Source organism: Ammodytes marinus (assembly GCF_949987685.1).
Source record: "Ammodytes marinus genome assembly, chromosome: 5".
Lineage (NCBI taxonomy): Eukaryota > Metazoa > Chordata > Actinopteri > Uranoscopiformes > Ammodytidae > Ammodytes > Ammodytes marinus.
The window spans coordinates 33,880,718-33,900,360 of NC_137234.1; the positions used below are offsets into that span (position 1 = coordinate 33,880,718).

General features: G+C 42.1%; 1 protein-coding gene across 4 annotated transcripts in view; it reads right to left on the reverse strand.

The window, feature by feature from the left end:
- LOC307250839 (A-kinase anchoring protein 13) overlaps window positions 1–19,643 on the reverse strand; it is a 201,779-nt gene that overhangs the window by 117,746 nt on the left and 64,390 nt on the right. For all 4 annotated transcript variants that reach the window (XM_080028071.1, XM_080028073.1, XM_080028072.1 and 1 more), the window contains exons 3-6: window positions 9,876–10,044; window positions 9,537–9,628; window positions 1,972–2,049; window positions 873–1,002 (exon numbers count right to left, since the gene is read on the reverse strand). In XM_080028071.1, the coding sequence (XP_079884197.1) occupies window positions 873–1,002; window positions 1,972–2,049; window positions 9,537–9,628; window positions 9,876–10,044 (469 nt within the window). The remainder of the gene's footprint in view (window positions 1–872; window positions 1,003–1,971; window positions 2,050–9,536; window positions 9,629–9,875; window positions 10,045–19,643) is intronic.

A 19,643-nucleotide genomic window follows, 5' to 3' on the forward strand; every position in this document is an offset into this window, starting at 1 on the left:
ACTGCTCTGTTTGTGGATGCAGCCACTTTCATATTCTAAATAAATTAAACATAAAGTGAAATATCACAAGCCTCTTTTTGTTTTCATTTTGCTGATTACGGCTTACAGCAAAAAAAAACAGCATCTACAAATAATACAAAATAACAGAATACCAATGAAAAAAAAAGGAATATTCTAATATTTTGTGATGCATGATTTTTTATTTTCACAAGCTCTAAGCCGTAATCGGCTAAATTAAACAATGAACCTAGAATATATAAAGGGTTTGACTCTTTTTAATTAAAGTTAAGAAAAAAATGTTGAGATGCACCATACATTAGCTGCTCTTATTTTATTTTTTCACCATCCTACTATAATGAAAGTGCATTAGCTCATTCACACAGCACATCCTTCACACCATAGAATTTAAATGAAATTTTCTGGCCGTCTAAATCAAACATAATAATTTTCTTGTATTATTTTGAAACATTAGTTAGTACAAAGAAAATGGTAAATGGGCTTGACTTATATAGCGCTTTTTAGCCGATTTTCTCAGCGCAAAGCGCTTTACATTTCTTACCACATTCACCCATTCATACACACACACTCATACACCGATGGCAGTAGCTGCCATGCAAGGCGCTCTCTGAACCATCGGGAGCAATTTAGGGTTCAGTGTCTTGTCCAGGGACACTTCAACATGTGGCGGGTAGGCGAACCTCCGACCCTGCACTCCAAAGGTGAAATCCCTACCCACTTCGCCACTGCCGCCCGGAAAAAGACACAGGTACAGGTAGAGTAGGAGTAGCCTCTCAGTCATTGGTCACACCAGCTGGAAGTAGCTAAAACCACCGGCCTCTCGTGATTTTCAGAATAAAAGCACCCTTACTCACCATTGCAGCTGTCCAGAGGTGTAGCCATCTGTCTGTCCACATCTGTGTGAGTGTGTGTGGGGGGCCGGGCCAGGTGTTTGAGGGCCAGGGCAAGGCTCTCATCCAACCTCTCACATTCTTTCAATGGAATCTGATGCACACAAAACACATACTGAAGACCATTCTCATTGTCCTCCCTTCTCTTCTGTTATGGGACATTTCTGAATTCTATACCATTTAATAATAGTCAATTCCACTATAGAAATATATTAAATTACAAATTAGGTATTAAGCCTCGAAGTTACAAAACAACATACATTCTATTCAAGCACAATGGTCACACACAAACAAACAAACACCTGAACCATCACAACATACAAAAAAATCAAACATGAAAAACAAAACAGAAAAAAAAGGCAAATCTATCCCACAATGTTGATATCTTTGTCTAGTATAAATAAAAGTCCAAAATGTAAATTTCGGAGTTTATTTGATAATTTAATATACCCTTTCTGTTCCCCTCTGCACATTTTCTTTTATACAACCATCTTTAATGGACATTATTTAAAATTATTTAATTTTTTTCAATACTCTGAACAAAAAACCCTCAAACTCTAAAGCAATTACATCGACTAAACTTTCCATACTCATTCTTAACTGTATTCTGAAGGTTTTAAAAGACATGCAACTCTAGCATAATAGTTTGATATTGCCAAATTTGCATATTTATTCAACCTTTTCTAGATGATGACAAAATATAGTATAAGTAAAAAAAAAAATATATGGGGGCGCCTTTAGCTCAGTTGGTAAGGCGTCCCCCTCCCGGGCCGGGCCCAGCAGCAGACCCGGGTTCGATTCCCACCCGCGGTCGTTCTCTGCATGTCACTCCCCTCTCTGCCCCATTTCACCTCTGTCTCTCTGCACTGTCAATAAAGCATAAAAATGCCAAAAAAAAATAAAAATAAAAAAAAATATATATATATATATATATATATATATATATACGTATATATAAACCTATTCACCTGCAGTGTCTCAACTAAATTGGGTGTAGACCTCGCCAAAAAAGGAAAATCGTATTGATGAAATATATATATATATTTCTCTCTCTCTTACTTACCTGCTCATCATCCAATAGCAGTGCTTCCTGTGGAGCTGTGTCGTCCAGCAGGAAGTGGGCCATGTCCAGAGCCAAGTCCTACACACAATGATACTGTCAGACCTTTATTCTGAAAAACTACAGAGCTAGTCCCAACACAAATGACCCCCTGATGCATACCCAGGACTTGGTCTATGCACTGCAGCTGTGGGTTTAACAATGTCAGACCTAAAGAAGGTTCAATGTTTTTTAAATGGTTTTATGTGTTTTGGTTGTCAACTCGCATGTCATTCATCAACATGATGCAAAATAGATAAAAATAAAATAGAAAATGGTTATTTTGTAAAAAGTAAAAACGTAATGTCCATTTCTGTACATATTGTAATTGCAGCTTAATGTGTATTTGCATCAGAATGTCACAGGTTTGTGAGGCTCTTTAGAATATCTGACCAAGTCTAACACAGTGAAATAAATCACATATTAACAAGTCAAATCAATGTTATTCATATGACCCCAATATCACAAACTTGCCTCAAGGGATTTAACAATCATGGGTCAACTGGATCTAATGTGAGTGCACAGGGTCAGCAATAATACTCAGGTAGGCTGTAGCATTCAAGCCTGTTCAGCTGGTACTAAGGGGGCCAAACTGTGTCAAGAAAAATACCAACCCACACACCAATCCACCATGACCAGCAGTAGCCTGGCGCGCTGGCACATGGCAGGGTGGATCCATGCCGCCATGTTTACACTACAGTCTGACCCTCTGAATGTGGCAGCAGACATTCACATGTGTCAGACCAGACCATATTCTTCATCTTGTGCTGTGTGCTTTTACACACTCATACCATCACACAAAGTTAGGCAATTTGCCCTGGGCCGCAAGCTACCACGGGCCCCATAAAACACACGCCATGGTTAAGATAGTTAATCTATTTATTCATTTATTTTCATTATGTTAATTATTTCTAATTAAGTATAGATTCCTAAAAATCCATACTCATAGACGGCATAGGAATGTTTAATTACATGAGTAGTCTCCAGTGTTGGGAATAACGCCGTTTAAAATAACGGCGTTAGGTAACGCCGTTCTTTTTTCAGTAACGGCGTAATCTAACTAATTACTTTTTCCGTCGTTACAACGCCGTTATCGTTACTGAACGTTAAGTGGTGCGTTACTATGAATTGATTGAATCAACTGTGTAATCCGAACGCACCCCTGGCTCCATACTACACAAACTGCTAGTGAGGAGACCGAGTGGGTTAACAACAAGATAAGCGATTGTTATTTCTTATACTGTTTTAAGATGTGTTTTATTCAGTGTGGAGGATATTATAACTGTCAGTTAGCGCCGTCACGTCAGTCAGCCGGAGCGCCTGTTTAGTGAAGTTTCTTTTTCTTTCTCTCTCTGTTGTGTGAGCGTGCGCGTTGCCGCAGTAACCACCTATAAATCCACGGTTGAAACGTGCTCTCCCTGAGTTTGTTTGCATCGCCCTTGTGAGTAAGTGCATGGAGTTTCCCGATCTCTATAAATTATAATTTATGCACGTTATTAAACAGCCGCGATTCGCCGGTTGCAACAGCTGTTTAGCGTGTCGTCATGAGCCGAATATTGCTACTGTTATTTTCCTGGGATCTGTATGCTGCTGTGCATGTTAAAGAAGGAAATAAACATAGGATAAATCCTTACTCCTCCTCTCATGCTTCATAGTCTGACGTTTTTGGCCTTAAGTGGTGTTTTAGCCGACATGAAGTGAATCCAGTGATATAGCAGATCAGCACGGTACATTCAGCTGTTTCCTCTACTACTTTTGTTGAGAACAAAATAGGCTAGGCCTACTTGAAGTGCAGGATAAACCTCTTGCTGTCTGTTGATGTGCAATAAATATTGAAGGTTATGGAGCCTACAAGTAGGCCTACCTGTCTGTTCTACTCATTTCAACTGACTTGTGAAAACTGCTCAGAAAAATCCAAATTTGTTGACATACAGCAACTTTTTTTTTACAGTAGGCTAACGCAAATAGTTACTTTCCCTGGTAACGAGTTACTTCTATTATAAAGTAATTCAGTTACTAACTCAGTTACTTTTTGGAACAAGTAGTGAGTAACTATAACTAATTACTTTTTTAAAGTAACGTTCCCAACACTGGTAGTCTCAGACTCAGTGGTCCCTCCTTCAGTCCCCACTACACTGGACTATTCCATGATCTTACTGTGTATCTGCAAAAAATAGTCGAGCAAAAGACATAAACAAGAAAACAAAAAAATTGATCGGCAGACATGAAAATGGCGACAAGCATGAAGAAAATCTAAAGAAAAAGATGTTAAACGCAGGTCTTTCTTAGAAATAAGAACGGGAAAAGGGCCCCCATTGCCTGCATTCGCCTTAGGCCCCAAAATGTACCAATCTGGTCAGATCTTAATAAGGCCTGCTTATCTAGGTCACTGCTTCCTTCCTGTCAGCTGGAGACAGCATCATTAACAATGTCACAACTTCAGCCAGTATTTAGTTTGTTTTCATATGTCTGTTTTCCTGGTTTCCATTCTAACTTTCATGTCATTTCAGACCCGGCCACTCCCTCCTGCTCTGCACTCCCTGTTAATTACATTCACCTGGTCTGCCCCACACTCACCTGCTCCTCATCAGTTAATCAGCCCCAGTATATATCTTTGTTCAGTTCCCTCAGTCAGTTGCCAGATTGTCTGATGTCCTAGTGTGTTCACCCAGCTTTCCAGCATTCGGATTTCATCCTGTGTTCCGATCCTGCTTGCCTGTTCATGTTTCGACCTGTCTTTGGACTTTCCCTTTTGCCTGCCCCAACTGGACTTGTTTGCCACGCTGTCTTACTACCTGGTTTGTCATCCACTTCATTAAAATCTATTTTTGAATCTGAACTGTTTCCTGTGTCCTGCAATTGGGTTCTTGTCTGTCTTTCCCTGAAACCTTGACAAACAAGGTGTTTCTGTCCACACAAACTGACATTCACTGTTCAATGGTGTCTGATTAGGCCGCTTTCACATCTACGGTCCGTCGGGTCCAAATCAGAGTTAAATAAATACTATTGGTTGTTTTTCTATTAAGTCTAGGTTCTGGTTAACAGAGCACACACTTAAAGGTGGAGTCAGCGATTCTCGAGACGCTTGTTGTCAAAATCACTTTGTCAAAATCGTGAATATCTCCTCACTATCTGCTACCTGTCTATACTGTGTGTGCGGGCCTAAATAAAATCCAGAGGTAACACACAGCCTAGGCTCTGTAAACTGGTATGTAAACAAAGGGGGCCCACTGCAGTGTTAATTTAGTTGACTAAAGGTGCGGCCACACCTCCGGTGGTGGCCGCACACAACCGGGTGAGTTAACTAATGCTATCCGACCGGTGCTAACTTGGTTTATCGGCTAAAGCACAGCCGCACACATTCACTGAATTAACCAGGAAGCCCATTCTCCTGGCTCACTTTCCCCACGTCTTCTAACCCCGAGCGGCATACAGCACCAGCCGCCCGCAAATACATTTCCTCCTCTGTGTTTCTCAGCCTCTGTGTACGCTGTCCTCCCACCGTGCCGATGTCCGTGACGTCGGGTCATTCTCCAGGCTGATAGGCTATCACGGCTAAGCGTCACGCGTTGGAGCGTAAAAAGTTCAATTTTTATTTATTTTTTTAAGATATTTTTTTGGGCATTTTTATGCTTTATTTGATAGTGCAGAGAGACAGAGGTGAAATGGGGCAGAGAGGGGAGTGACATGCAGAGAACGACCGCGGGTGGGAATCGAACCCGGGTCTGCTGCTGGGCCCGGCCCGGGAGGGGGACGAAAAAAAAGTTCAATTTTCTGAACTCGCACGTTGATGCGGTAGGCGCGCTGGTAGCACGGCTACCGCGAGTAACGCATCAACGCACCTAAACCAATGGTTCCCTATGCAAAAATGCAGATTTTCTGCACCTCTACCGCCCCTAACGCGTTTGGTGTGGCCGTACCTTAAGACTACAGACGAACCTTTTTCACGGACGAAAACTAAATAAAAAGGCAGATATGATGACTGAGACTAATATAACTGACTATAGTCAACGAATAAAAATGAAGCGAAAATGTTAGGGTGGCTCCTACTCGTGCATTTCAAATGCCACTGCACGCAGTTGGATAGCACTACAACCAATCAGAGCGATGCACAAGGTGACGTAAGCCCCGTTCGTTTAGCGAACAGCTGTTAAACTGTTAAATTAAACGTTTGCCGTGGTCGGTCGGCAAAACAGAACATTCCACTTACTTACTAATGAAATATTTGAGTGCCGTCTTCCAAATCGTAAAGTGTCGAGGCCAAAGCAGTCTCACACTCGCACAACATATCCGCAGCCATCTTTGATGTTTACTATCACGGCTTCGACGTCGCATGCACGTCACTGTCGTCATCCGGTTACGTCCTCCCCAGAGTACCATACAAAGGGCTCTGGCGCACCCATATTAGATAGAACCAATTGAAACGTGAGCCCAGATTTCTGGTCTTTTTGAAAAAGCTTCAACGGAGAGTTTCCAGACCAACAGGCGCAGTAAATTTAATTTGCCAGCGCCTAGTGGCAGGTCTGGGAATGCCAGGCTAGCTTGTGCATGCTACCCGCAAAAAGAAAAAAGATTGTTGAATCCAGTTGTTTCATAGACAGATAATGAGATAATGGGCCCCTGGGCATAGACTCTTGAAGCAAGTATCTCTAACGCGCCCCACACACATCCTGCGTCTACCTCTGGAGCGCGTCGCGTTACCTTACTGCTGCCTCTCTCGGACTTTTCTCGGACACACATGCAACGTCTCAGCAGCTGCTGCTGCAGCGCTGCTTCTAAAAGCCCTATCTTTCTACATAGAGTTTTCATAGATAATTCCCATTAAAAATGAAGTTCTTTCATGTCATCTATGATGCATATGATTTATATTGAGTCTGGACAGTAATCCGTGCGCCCCATTGCCATTTTTTTTCTCTTTTTTTGCCATATTTTCGCTTGTTGGAAGTTTTATTTTGAAGGGGACACACCAGGAAATGGTGAAACTACAGCGAAAGCTGCCAGTATGAAGTCAATATGACTCTCAGCAGAGTATTTCAAAAATCACTTTACTGATTTATACGGGAGAGAGAGAGAGGGGGGTGTGGTCGGGGAAGAAGAAGGCCGTAGACACAGATAGAGCAACGGAAAACTGTTGCGCTCATCATGATCTTTTTTATTTCTTCACTATATTGGATCTCTATATGTGTCATTTATCCAAAAATGAAATGCCAGAACTAATTGAAAATTAGGTTTTGAATCCCTCGGATTTTGATTGCACAATTACATCGTGAAATAAAGGGATTATTTGCGTATACGACTGAGGGATGTTTTATTTTGAAATAAACACACCGGGTAAACGTGTAACTAGAGTGAATGCTGCTGGTATGACTGTCAGCAGAGTATTTCTCTATCAGTTAAAGCACAGAGACGCGAGAGAGACGCGCTGCTCTCAGAAAAAAATAGGCGAGCCTCCTGAGGTGAAGGGGAGCGGCGCTGCAGACGTGCCTCCGACGCGCCTCAGCAGTGCGTCTGAGGTTGGATGTGTGCTCGCTCTACGTTGATTTCACAGTCTGTGACCAAAAGTCAGACGCAGACGCGAGGTAGACGCGCAGTAGAGGTAGGATGTGTGTGGGGCGCGTAATGGGTGGTTTTGGTACAGACAAGAGTATGTTTGCTGCATTCACACCTGCCTAAAGGAACCACACACAGGTTCCATTTAAACAGACTGTAGGTTACCCTAGTGAATGCGCCTCTGACATCACAACTCTTCACCATTCTGATGTTTGGTCTGATACATTAAGTTTCTGCCACACGATTGGCTAGTTTTAAGATTTGAGATATGGGGAGGTGTTCAGCTGTACTGTAGTGTAGTACAGGTTTTTCTTTAAAGTATGAAGACAAATGCATGTTTAGAAAGAGGCTTTTACATCCACCAAGAGCAACGTCAGCCAGGATCCAAAATACACAAGCTGTAGGCCTACTGCTCCTAACTAAACAGCTCCTGCCTTTGTTACAAATCCTTTCCATCTATGTGTGACGGTAAAATCAGCTCCAAGAATCCACTTATGCAAACAAGATCCATGCACGCAATTCAAACAGCCAATGAATGCACGCATATTAATTTTTACGACACTTTTACTTCCCTCACGTGCAAAATACTCATTGGAGTAATATTCTAGCCAGCCAAAAAGGAAAGCATGCTTTCATCTGTGCAGAATCCAAAGACTAATGTCCCAGAGCACATAACTATCATGAAACAAGATATACTAGGTTTAACTGTAACCAATTAGATTTAGGTATACAACAATGACTGTTTAAAGGTGCTCCGAGGAACTTTGTTTGTGTTCATTCTTACACCCCCTTTAGACAAAAGTAGTAGTGTTTTTACTACGCCAGCTGTAGTTCCAGGGTGAGCATTCCCATGACAAAGGCATTGAGAAAAACTGTATAAAAATAACATTCTTTGCACTGATGGTCTTGTTTGCTATTGTAATTTATGAGCGCTTGGAAGATAACATATGTCCCTCAGCTCTTCTATATCATTGTGTCTGCATGTCATTTAAGCTTGCCTATTTAGTCTGTGATTTGATGTCATATCTATCCCTGCATTCCAAATCGCATACTCTTTCTTTTTTCTATTCTACAAACTACTGCTGGTCATAAAATTATCTAGTTAGCATGCAGTAGGCGTACAATTGGGACATATTTTTTACTTATCTATTTCATCATAACATTGCGTCTTGATCTTGACTCTTGCTGTTATATCCGTCTCATCCCTGGTTGTTTCCACTCTGAGGCTCCGTCGATGTGACGTCAATTCAGGTGCACACTGGATTGTGGGTCAGAATCACCCCAATAGCAAGCTGATTTCAGCACTTAAAGGTCACATATTGTACTAAATGCACTTTTTAAATGTGTTCTAACATATCCATGGGTCCACGGTGTGCCTAGAGACTGCCGAAATATTTAAAAAAATAACAATCTCTCCTGTTCTCACTCTCCCCCTTTCTGAAACCCCCACCCCTCCCCCCCAATATACTCCAGTCAGAATTTTCCCCTTTTCTGACCTCACAAACTGGAAAGCCAGAAGCTTCCACTGTGCAGCCCACACCCCTATTTCTTATTGGTCCACAGCCCTGACAGACAGAGGGCGAGGCGTATCTGGCTTCGCTTCCGGACAGGGGGCGGGGGCAGCTCAAAGATTGTATATTTACGAGGGGAGCTGCAGCTCTTTTTAAAAAATAGGCCATTGTGAGATTAGCTGAACATCAGCATAGTACAATAAATTATCTGAAAGTTTTTTTCAGCAAACAATTAAAGAAAAATGTATTAGGAACCACTAAGACCATATAATATGGTGTATAATAGAACCGAAAAGTGTATAATATGGGAGCTTTAAAATCTCTACCGGATGGAGTGGAGCATCTGGGTATTTTAAGCTAAATCTGACCACAAGAATAAGGACATCCTAAATCTTGATCTACCATACTAAATAGCAGAAAGTATGGGTGAGTGTCCAGTGTAATGCAGGGAAAGGACTGTGTTCTTACCTGTACAAAGCAGAAGGGCTCCGATGAGTGTGTTCCCACGGGTCCACCAGCCAAACATAATGTCACCAAGACCTGCTCACACACATCATGGGCTACACACACGCACGCACGCACACGCGCACACACAAAGAGGTAAATGACTGTAACATGGAGATATTGTGGTATTCTAATAGCACTGCTGTGTAATTTTTGGGTTCCTTCACACAATGGCAATGTTTTTCACTATCATCTAAAAAAATGTCAATCTTTGAATCAATTTATTCTAACAAAAAGGCTATTTTAGTTATAAATCACAGGTTGTTCTAATGTAGTGAGTGAGTGAGTGCGTGCGTGTAGTACCTGGGCAGACTGCCTGGAGTGTGACGTGGCTGGTTCTCAGTGTGCTGGTCACATGTGTCTGTGTGGATCCGGAGAATAAAAGATAAAATTCTTCCTCCTCCTCTTCTTCTCCTCCATCAGCGCGCCGCACGTCCCCATCATCCAGCTGAACCGTAAACACACACTGTCCCTAAAGAGACACAGGCAGAGATCAGCTTTACATGCCAACACACAGACATAAACACAAACACACAAACATGTTTTGCGGGCATTTTGCATTTTTTCCAGGGCAAATGTTGAAACGTTTACTCTATCAGGGTACCACCAGGGTTCTCCAAATCAAATTGAAGAACTCTTAGGCCTTTCTGATACCACTAAGAATAGAATGTAATGCTAACTGCTCTCCCATACAAGTTTAGAGAATAAAATGGACCATCAGAAAAGATTCTATGCCCTAGAAAAAGATTTACCGAGTTTTGTTGCGTGAAAGACAAAATGTCACCGTCAAGAATGACAGTACTGCAGATGAGTGTATAAAACCTATTTATGTCTATGCTTCTAACGCTGGGGATCTTGTGTGTTCAGGAAAGTAATACGGATGCCTAGCTATCCAATTCGACTATGGCTTTTGCAAATTCACATAAATACAGTTAAAATCCCCCAAAAATAATTCACTTTTTTAAAAACCCCATCAAGTGAATTTCAATGACAAAACTATATTTGGAATGCTATTGTTTGTTATACAGCAGTTGGTTCTGAGCGAGTGATTTGATTGGACGAGAGACCTTCTGAGCGTTCTGAAGGAGTGCTGATATGAGCAAACAACATCACTCGGACTGTTCACCAAAATGTAGACCAACTGTCAAAATCACTCCGCGACTCACTGATGAGCCGGAGCTTCACTTGTGTGTTATCTGTGTGTGTGTGACTCAGGTTGACTGTGGCGAGTCTCTCCCCTGTGAGAGGGCATCGCTGCCACACACAGACACACAGACAGAGACAGTGTGCGGTAGTCGCTCACACTCACGTTACTGAAGACAGCAATAGTGTGTGGAGATAAACTCAGGCTGCTGAATAATACGAGCGCAGCATAGCTTTAGCCTAGCCTAGCTTTCCCACCTCATTGTATAACGTTACTTCCCCCGGGCCGAAATACACTCATAAACTCTGGGAAATGAAGCGTGGGGGTTTGGATTGGGCAGCGGACCTTATTACCAACTAGATTAAAGGTCACATATTGTACTAAATGCACTTTTTAAATGTGTTCTAACATATCCATGGGTCCACGGTGTGCCTAGAGACTGCCGAAATATTTAAAAAAATAACAATCTCTCCTGTTCTCACTCTCCCCCTTTCTGAAACCCCCACCCCTCCCCCCCAATATACTCCAGTCAGAATTTTCCCCTTTTCTGACCTCACAAACTGGAAAGCCAGAAGCTTCCACTGTGCAGCCCACACCCCTATTTCTTATTGGTCCACGGCCCTGACAGACAGAGGGCGAGGCGTATCTGGCTTCGCTTCCGGACAGGGGGCGGGGGCAGCTCAAAGATTGTATATTTACGAGGGGAGCTGCAGCTCTTTTTAAAAAATAGGCCATTGTGAGATTAGCTGAACATCAGCATAGTACAATAAATTATCTGAAAGTTTTTTTCAGCAAACAATTAAAGAAAAATGTATTAGGAACCACTAAGACCATATAATATGGTGTATAATAGAACCGAAAAGTGTATAATATGGGAGCTTTAAGATCCGCCGTTCCGTTTCTTTGGTGATTTTTACGGGACATCGGGCCGCCGTGGTTAATGTTACCAGAGTAAACACTGCACGAGCTCACTCCGAGTCCCGTCAAGTTGTTGACACGAACTATTTGTGTTGGCGGAAGCAAATACATTCTTAAATGATTAAAGATAACATTTTAAAGTTAACTTGTGAATTTCAGTTGTAAAACTGCTGTATAAAAGCAATAGCACACTCGAGGTCGCAATGTTGTCGCTCTATATCAGCACTGCTGTGTTTCTCTTCGGCACTCGGCCTGCGGCCTCGTACCTACGACCGAATCACAGCAGTGCTGATATAGAGCGACAACATGCTCCCTCTCATGTGCTATTGCTTAATTATCATCCATTATTTCCAGACACTGACAACAATGGATAAAAAGGCTGTTGGTTGGCAGTGTCAGAGAATAGAAAAACATAATTTACTGCATTTTAGAGCTTTCCTGTGTCTACCTAGAGCCTCTTTCCAAACACATCCAAAGACGAGACAGTAACAGGCTAACCAGGAGCATGACCAAAGTAACTGTAATACACCACATTGTACAACCACATTTGGACAGTCAGCTTTCACCATAAAGGGCTGTCAACTCTGGAACACCTGAGCACACACTGAAATCTAACTAATATAGAACCCTGTGTTGTATGTGTATTTTATTGTACGCTGTATTGTATTAGGGTTTAAGTATGTTGACAAATTAAGGCCTAGTGTGTTTTAATTAAATTGTGCAAATAGGGACAAGAGTTCTAAATAAGCTAAAGCAGGGGTTTTCAAAGTGTGAGCCCCCCCTCAGAGAACACATTTCAGTGGAGCCCCCCCCCCCAAATTTTTTTTTCTAAAATCCCTGTTTTGAAAGATCTTTTAATTATTTTACAAATTAATTTTTTTTTGAAACATTCTAAACATTTTTGTGCGTTTTTAAACAAATACATTTTTAATACATTTTAACATCTTAATCCAGTGTTTTAATCCTGCTTCCTTTAAGCATGGATAGTAGTGACTGAGTCTGCAGCGGAGTGAGAAAGATAGGCAGACAAATTTGCCCAAATTATTGACTAGTAAAATGTTCTTCACACACCCAGGCCCTCATTTATCAATTTTGCGTGGAAACTGGTGCAGATTCTGGCGCAAATACCTCCCTGGTGGGATTTATCAAACAGGCGTATCTCGCCAATCTCAGCGTACGCAGGCCATTATTGATAAATGCGGCGGATGAAAACTAGCGTATCACGCCCCTATATTTTCTCAGTTTAGAGGCCTCGCCCAGAGGTTTTACGACATGGATATGCGCAATACGGCACTTCCCTGAAGTAGAAATTGACAGAATAACAGCGAAAGTAGAAAAAAAGTTTAATTTCGGAGCATTAGCCTACAAGCAGCATCAAAGAACGACAGAAGGCAGCAGTTAGGAAGGAAATAATTGCTGCGGTAAACAGCGTTGGTGTTGACTCAAAATCGCCACTAAAAAAAGCGTGTTGCTGTTCTGAAATGCAACCAAATGGGGGTGCGGGGCTGCGGGCATAATATAAGTGGTGGAGGAGAAAAAGACGCACCAACTGTCCGATAATGGTCCCCATAAAATAAATACAGGTCTGCAGAGATTTGAATGATTAGAATGTATTGGCCCTTTTAGATAGCACTACTCAAAAGGGTTTTAAAAACTAAAAATAACACATTTAGCGTTTTACTGTATGACAGCATGCGCTTGGCACGAGTGGTCAGCCCGGCCGTCAGCTGCACAAGCCGACCCGGCAGCGATCAACTGTGAGAGCGCCCACAGTCCTGCTCCACCAGCAGACAGGAACAACGTGCCGGTTAATGGTGGAAATAAATCGCTCGCTTTAGCATTAATGACACATTAAAAGAGGAACTAACATCTACAAAGTGCGTCAAATAAATAAAATGTTAAGCTGAATGTTGTGCCGTGTATTTTTTTGTATCATAAAGAGCAGTGTATGTCTACTACATATTTAATACTTAGGCTAACATTTTGAATGAATGCAGCCCCCGTGCCTCAGTGTCCCCCCAGCTGCTCCAAGACGGAGACAACTGCCCTTACGCAGTCCCATGCAGCCCTCCTAAGTGGCCGGTGTGCGCACTATTGAATCAGCTCTCCTACTCAGTTGCACACCATAAGCTGCTCATTTTTAAGTGATTAATATCTTTATTTCGGTCTTATTTGCACTGCATTTGTATTATCTTCTAATAATTGCCCAACAAAGTCATCGGCTACCCGGCACAGCCTGCACTGCGAGTCCAAGCTGTTTTCAAACTTGCGTACACGAGCTGAGAGCTGGCGTGGGATTTGAGCTTACCCTACGCTCACGTCCATATTGATAAATGCCGAGATTTGCGTGGAAATGTACGGACACCCATTTTTCTGGTCTACGCAAGATTGATAAATGAGGGCCCCAGTGTTTTTTTGCTAGTGCCTCCAATGTCCTGTTGGAGGAAAATAGTAGCCAGTAGAGAACCAGACCCTCCTAGGGGGGTCCGGGGGTATGCCCCCCCGGCAGACTTTTTTTCACCTTTTTAAAGTGAAATGCATGAATCTGGTAGCCTGGAAATCCAGACCCTGATATCTTGAACGATAGAGGGTCTGGCCACGATCAATAGTAATTTCCAACTCAAGGGGCGGCTCCTACTCGTGCATTTCAAATGCCACTGCACGCAGTTGGATAGCACTACAACCAATCAGAGCGATGCACAAGGTGACGTAAGCCCCGTTCGTTTAGCGAACAGCTGTTAAACTGTTAAATTAAACGTTTGCCGTGGTCGGTCGGCAAAACAGAACATTCCACATACTTGCTAATGAAATATTTGAGTGCCGTCTTCCAAATCGTAAAGGGTCGAGGCCAAAGCAGTCTCAAACTCACACAACATATCCGCAGCCATCTTTGATGTTTACTATCACGGCTTCGACGTCGCATGCACGTCACTGTCGTCATCCGGTTACGTCCTCCCAAGAGTACCATACAAGGGGCTCTGGCGCGCCCATATTAGATAGAACCAATTGAAACGTGAGCCCAGATTTCTGGTCTTTTTGAAAAAGCTTCAACGGAGAGTTTCCAGACCAACAGGCGCAGCAAATTTAATTTGCCAGCGCCTAGTGGCAGGTCTGGGAATGCCAGCAGTGTTTCCCCCAGAAAATGTCTTAGTCAAGGTGGTCACTGTGTTGAGTGAGGTGAACTTGATGCAACTTTTTACTTGTGCATATCTTGTGACATTTGTATATCTTTTTGTCATAGGTAAAAGTAAGATATTTTTAATGAAACAGAATAGAGTGTGAATGCTCATCAGGTTGAAAGCTGACGATAGTAGGGGGAAGGGGGCTACCTGGTTCCCCCGTGCAGGTGTTCTAGGGGGGAGGATTATAAGGCCATAGGAAGGAGTAGGGGGAAGGGGGCTACCGGGGTCCCCCGTGCAGGTGTTCCTTTTTCACTCATCCCCCTCTCATGTCTCATTGGTCCTCAGTTCACTATATAACAGCACGTTTGGAGCAGGACTTTTTTGGCACTACTATATACTCTATAGTTTGTCACGCTCTGTTCCAGTACATTCTATCTGTCCCTTCAACCATGGAGGCAGAAGAAAAACTTAGAAAAACTTTGTGAGTCCAAAATACTCTGAAAGATTTTGGACTTCGAAGTACTTAGAGGCAGAGTCTTTTAAAACACTTCTTTAAAACTCTTGACACAGATGACTTGGTAAAATTCTTAAACTTTAGATGGGAATGATAGACTAGGAAATCTCATAGAATGGTGAATGGAATTAACGGAGATTGGGTCGAGACAAGATCTCCCTTTCCTCAGTCGTAACAATTTCCCTTAAGTCCTCACCATTTTTAGGGTTTTGCGGGGAATTAGATTAAGAATAGGCGCAAGTCTAAAATCGGAGAGCATGAAATAACTCTGATCTTGTGCTTTCGCAAATTGTGAAAAATACCAAGGAAACATCTATTAGGGGAAAATGAACAAATACTCCATTTGATGAGTACACTTGGCATATAACCTCTTTTCTTTTCCTTTCTTGTCCATTTTATGTAATATTCCTATACTCTCTTGTATTTTGTAAATAAAATCCCTTAAATGTTGTAAAGCCTCAGTTTGAATTAGTTTATAGCTGGAACAGAAGGACTTTAGGTATAGGTTTTTTCTACAAAGAGATCGTTTCCCCCCCGGGGAGGTAAGTACAATCTGACTCCACACTACGGCACATTACTGATTTAAAACACACACAACCTCATAAAACTAACCTCTCTGTAAGGAGAGAATATGCTCTAATTCCTTCCCGGATTTAACGCAGGCGTTTTAAATCTTGAAATAGTATATATGTTCTGTTTTTAGGAAGCGGGGTTAAGAAGCATAGGCTGCATAAAACTGAAATAAATAACTTGTGAAGGATATCTTTTGCCTAAAAGTGGTGAATGATTATCTGAATCAAATATAAAGTGTTACATTTCATACCTAAACAGGATTCATTAGATAGATGAATAGGTTTTGATGAAGTAAAACGCTGAACACGGTGGTTTTAAGTAGAACATTTTTTATCGATTTAGAAGTGTCCTTGGTAGTCTAGTGGTTAGAATTCCGCGCACTCACCGCAAGAGCCCGGGTTCGCCGCTCAGCAGAAACCGTGAGAGAAGGGGATATTTCTTTATGAAGAAAAAGGTTGTAATTAAAGCATCGTGTTACAAGTTAGTTAATACAGGTTTAATAGGACATAACTAATAAACTTAGATACTAGCTTTTCATTGAAGATCAGACTTTTCCGGTCCAGATCGCTTCAACTGCCCCTGGTCATGGGAGGCGCAACGCGCCGCGGCGAAAATTTTGGGGGTATTTTGCTCAAAGATGCCAATGCATCTGCATGTAAAGAAATAAACAACTGTTCATTTTAATACAAAAATACAACAGACACTGACCTTACAGTTGTGCAATTTTGTTGCTATGTGCAGGTACAAATGATGTGCAAACATGCAGACAGTACAACGCTCAATTAAACAAAACTTCTACTGTTTTGGTGCAATACTATACAGACACACTAAATACAAATAATGGACCATACACTTAACATGTGTATGCACATCAAAGTGCAAATTCAACTTTTTAAAGTTCCTTTTTGGATGGGGGCTGTTGTGCGATTATTGTGGACAATAGGCCTACTGTGATGCGATAGCCTATAATTCATTAATGGTTATTTTGAGCCTACTTGCTTGATTTATTTTTAAATACAGAAGTTATTGGTCGTTTTGGAACATGTATTTCCCAATTTAAAACATAAAAATAAAGCAGCATTGAAAATTCAGAAAATAAATCTTCTTGGCCTACACTAGCATGCTGTTTGAAAAATAACTCAATAGTTGAAATAATAAATACAATGTGTTTTCCCCTTAAAATGACTAAATGCATTTCAAAGACAGTAACAGTGTGGCACTTCTTTAAACTTAATGAAACTTGGCTGGGCCATCACTCTCATGCATTCTTCAAACTTTTCTCTGCGCTGTCTGAGCTGATAGATAGGTTGTGTTGCCCACGGTGATGTGGAGTCTTAAACTATTCTAGCTTTGCAGAGCACTTATTTCTGTTCAGCTAAATATCCCCATAGAACTGCACTGTGTTTATTATCGCCACCAGTTAAATGTTGGTTTGCTTCTGCATGTTTAACTCTCCAGCGTGCATGCTGTAGTCGTGCGCGGTGCGGTACGGTCACGCGCGCAAAGCCGCAGACACAGAGCAGCTGATAGAGAAACACTTGGAGACACGTATGCTTTTTACCGCAAATCGCGGCCTTTCGCGCAGTTATGACCATGCACAAGCACACATTGCACTTGCTAGTACATTAATTGTGCAGCACGAAAAAAATAAAAAATAAATAAAATATATATTATTATTATTTTTTTTTTGAGGTGGTTGGTAGTCAAGGCGGGGGGCTGCCGTTGCTAAGGCGGCCGCCTTAGCTATAAAGCGCTGGGGGAAACACTGCCAGGCTATGAATCTGGTGCACTTTGATAGGAAAATTAAGAGGCTAAATATGAGGAAATTTGTGTGAACAAATAATTTGGAGACACTGGTTCTGATGAATTAGCTATTGAAGAAAGACACGTGGATTTTCCATAAAAATATTAATTTAAAATAAATAAATTTATGCAGGGTCCTCTGGGTTGGGCTTGGTGCTCTTTTTCTTTAACGAGACCTATTTTTCTGTAATATAATGAATGCTTTTAAATGCAGTGAGAGGAACGAAGCAGAATAACTCTTGTCCAGCTATGCCGTGATCTTAAAGAGGACCTATTATACTACTTTTCTGGTCTTAATTTCTTGTTTTACACTGCTGTAGAGCAACCTGACACGAATCACATCACAAAAAACTATGTAGATTTTCGGGAAGCTCTTTCTCTTATTTTGGCGATCCAGCACGTCCTGTCAACACTTGAGTGTGTGTGCTTCGGGCATCTCCGGCTGATCTCCGCTCCCTCCGCCTGTGCTTCGGCAATCTCCGCTCCCCTCCCCCCCTCCTGCAAACCCCACTCCGTTGTGATTGGTTACCTTCCTTCCGGAACACTTTCAGTGGCGGGAAGCGCGAGCATGGACCTATAAGGGCGCGAGGCAGACGCGAACAGGGAAGTGACAGCATTACCATATATGGAAACATCCGCGTGGTGATGTCACAAAGTTTTATGCGACGTCACAAATTATGAAAGGGTAGACCGCTTTGGAGACGTGACTTCTCGACTGGCTAGAATAGTGTTTAGTGCTCTGCACAGACACCCCAGACGGTCAGCAAGGAATATGTCGAAATGCATGTAAGTCATTATTTGATAATTTAGTATGGTTAAGCATGACTATGAATCATCATAACAACGTTTATAGGTCATAAAAGTCAAAAAGCTTCATAGGTCCTCTTTAATATAAAAAACACAAACTCAAAAAAAAGGGGGGGGGGGCGCCCCACAGTTTGAAAACCACTGAGCTAAAGCTATAAAGTCTCTGAATGAAAATTGAAAAGAGCCTCAGCGCATACATGATGTGTAATTGTATTGATGCCTCTTCAAACTATGACACATGACGCAACACACACACACACACACACACACACACACACACACACACACACACACACACTTCTCACCAAACACACAGTGTGGTAGCTGTTGACAGCCACCACACCCACACAATCGCAGGCTAACAATAGCACATAGGAATTTTTCTCACACACACACACACACACACACAAACACACTAGGGTTGCCACCTTGGATTTAGGAAAAAAAGGGACATTTGATGTTTGAGGCGGAGGGCTCGGCCATTATTAGGCTACCAGTTCAGTGTAATGAAAAAAATGCAACCTTTTAAAGTAAAATTCATCAATCTGGTGCACTTTGAGAAGAAAATTGCATGCAACCATGCCCAGGGGGCTTAAGAGTCTGGGCCCGTTATTTCATAATCCGTCTATGAACCAACTGGTTTCCACAAACGTTTTTATTTTCGCGGGGAGCATGCACAAGCATTATTTATAAAAAATAAAAATAAATAAAAAAATGTGGGGGGCCCCACACAGGGTCTTGAAACGGGCCCCGAGATCGTTAAGACCGCCCCTGCCCGCTTGTCGTGCCGCCTGACGGAACGCTGCGCCTTCTCTCTGCCCGCTCGCCTCTCCATTGAGAATGCATTAGTGGGCGCAACAAACGCCTCGGCCCGTGTGAAACGGCCTTAAAGCGGATACGAGTAACATTTAAATATCTTTTAAACAGCCTCATGTTTCCTCTCATAATCATAAATTACCTTTAACAGCAAACGAGACCATCAGTGCAAAGAAAGACGTTTTTATATAGTTTTTATTACTGCTTTTGGTCTGGTCGCACACCCAGTCCGATTTTCGGTTCGCTCGTGCAGGCTCTATGGTCACATATCCGTATTGGTTGCAGATTTCAGTGTGGCGCTGCAACGCGATTTGAGAAGCCTATCCCTCCAGGTGAGGGAAGGGGAGCGGGAGCCTTGTTTGAGACAGTTATTT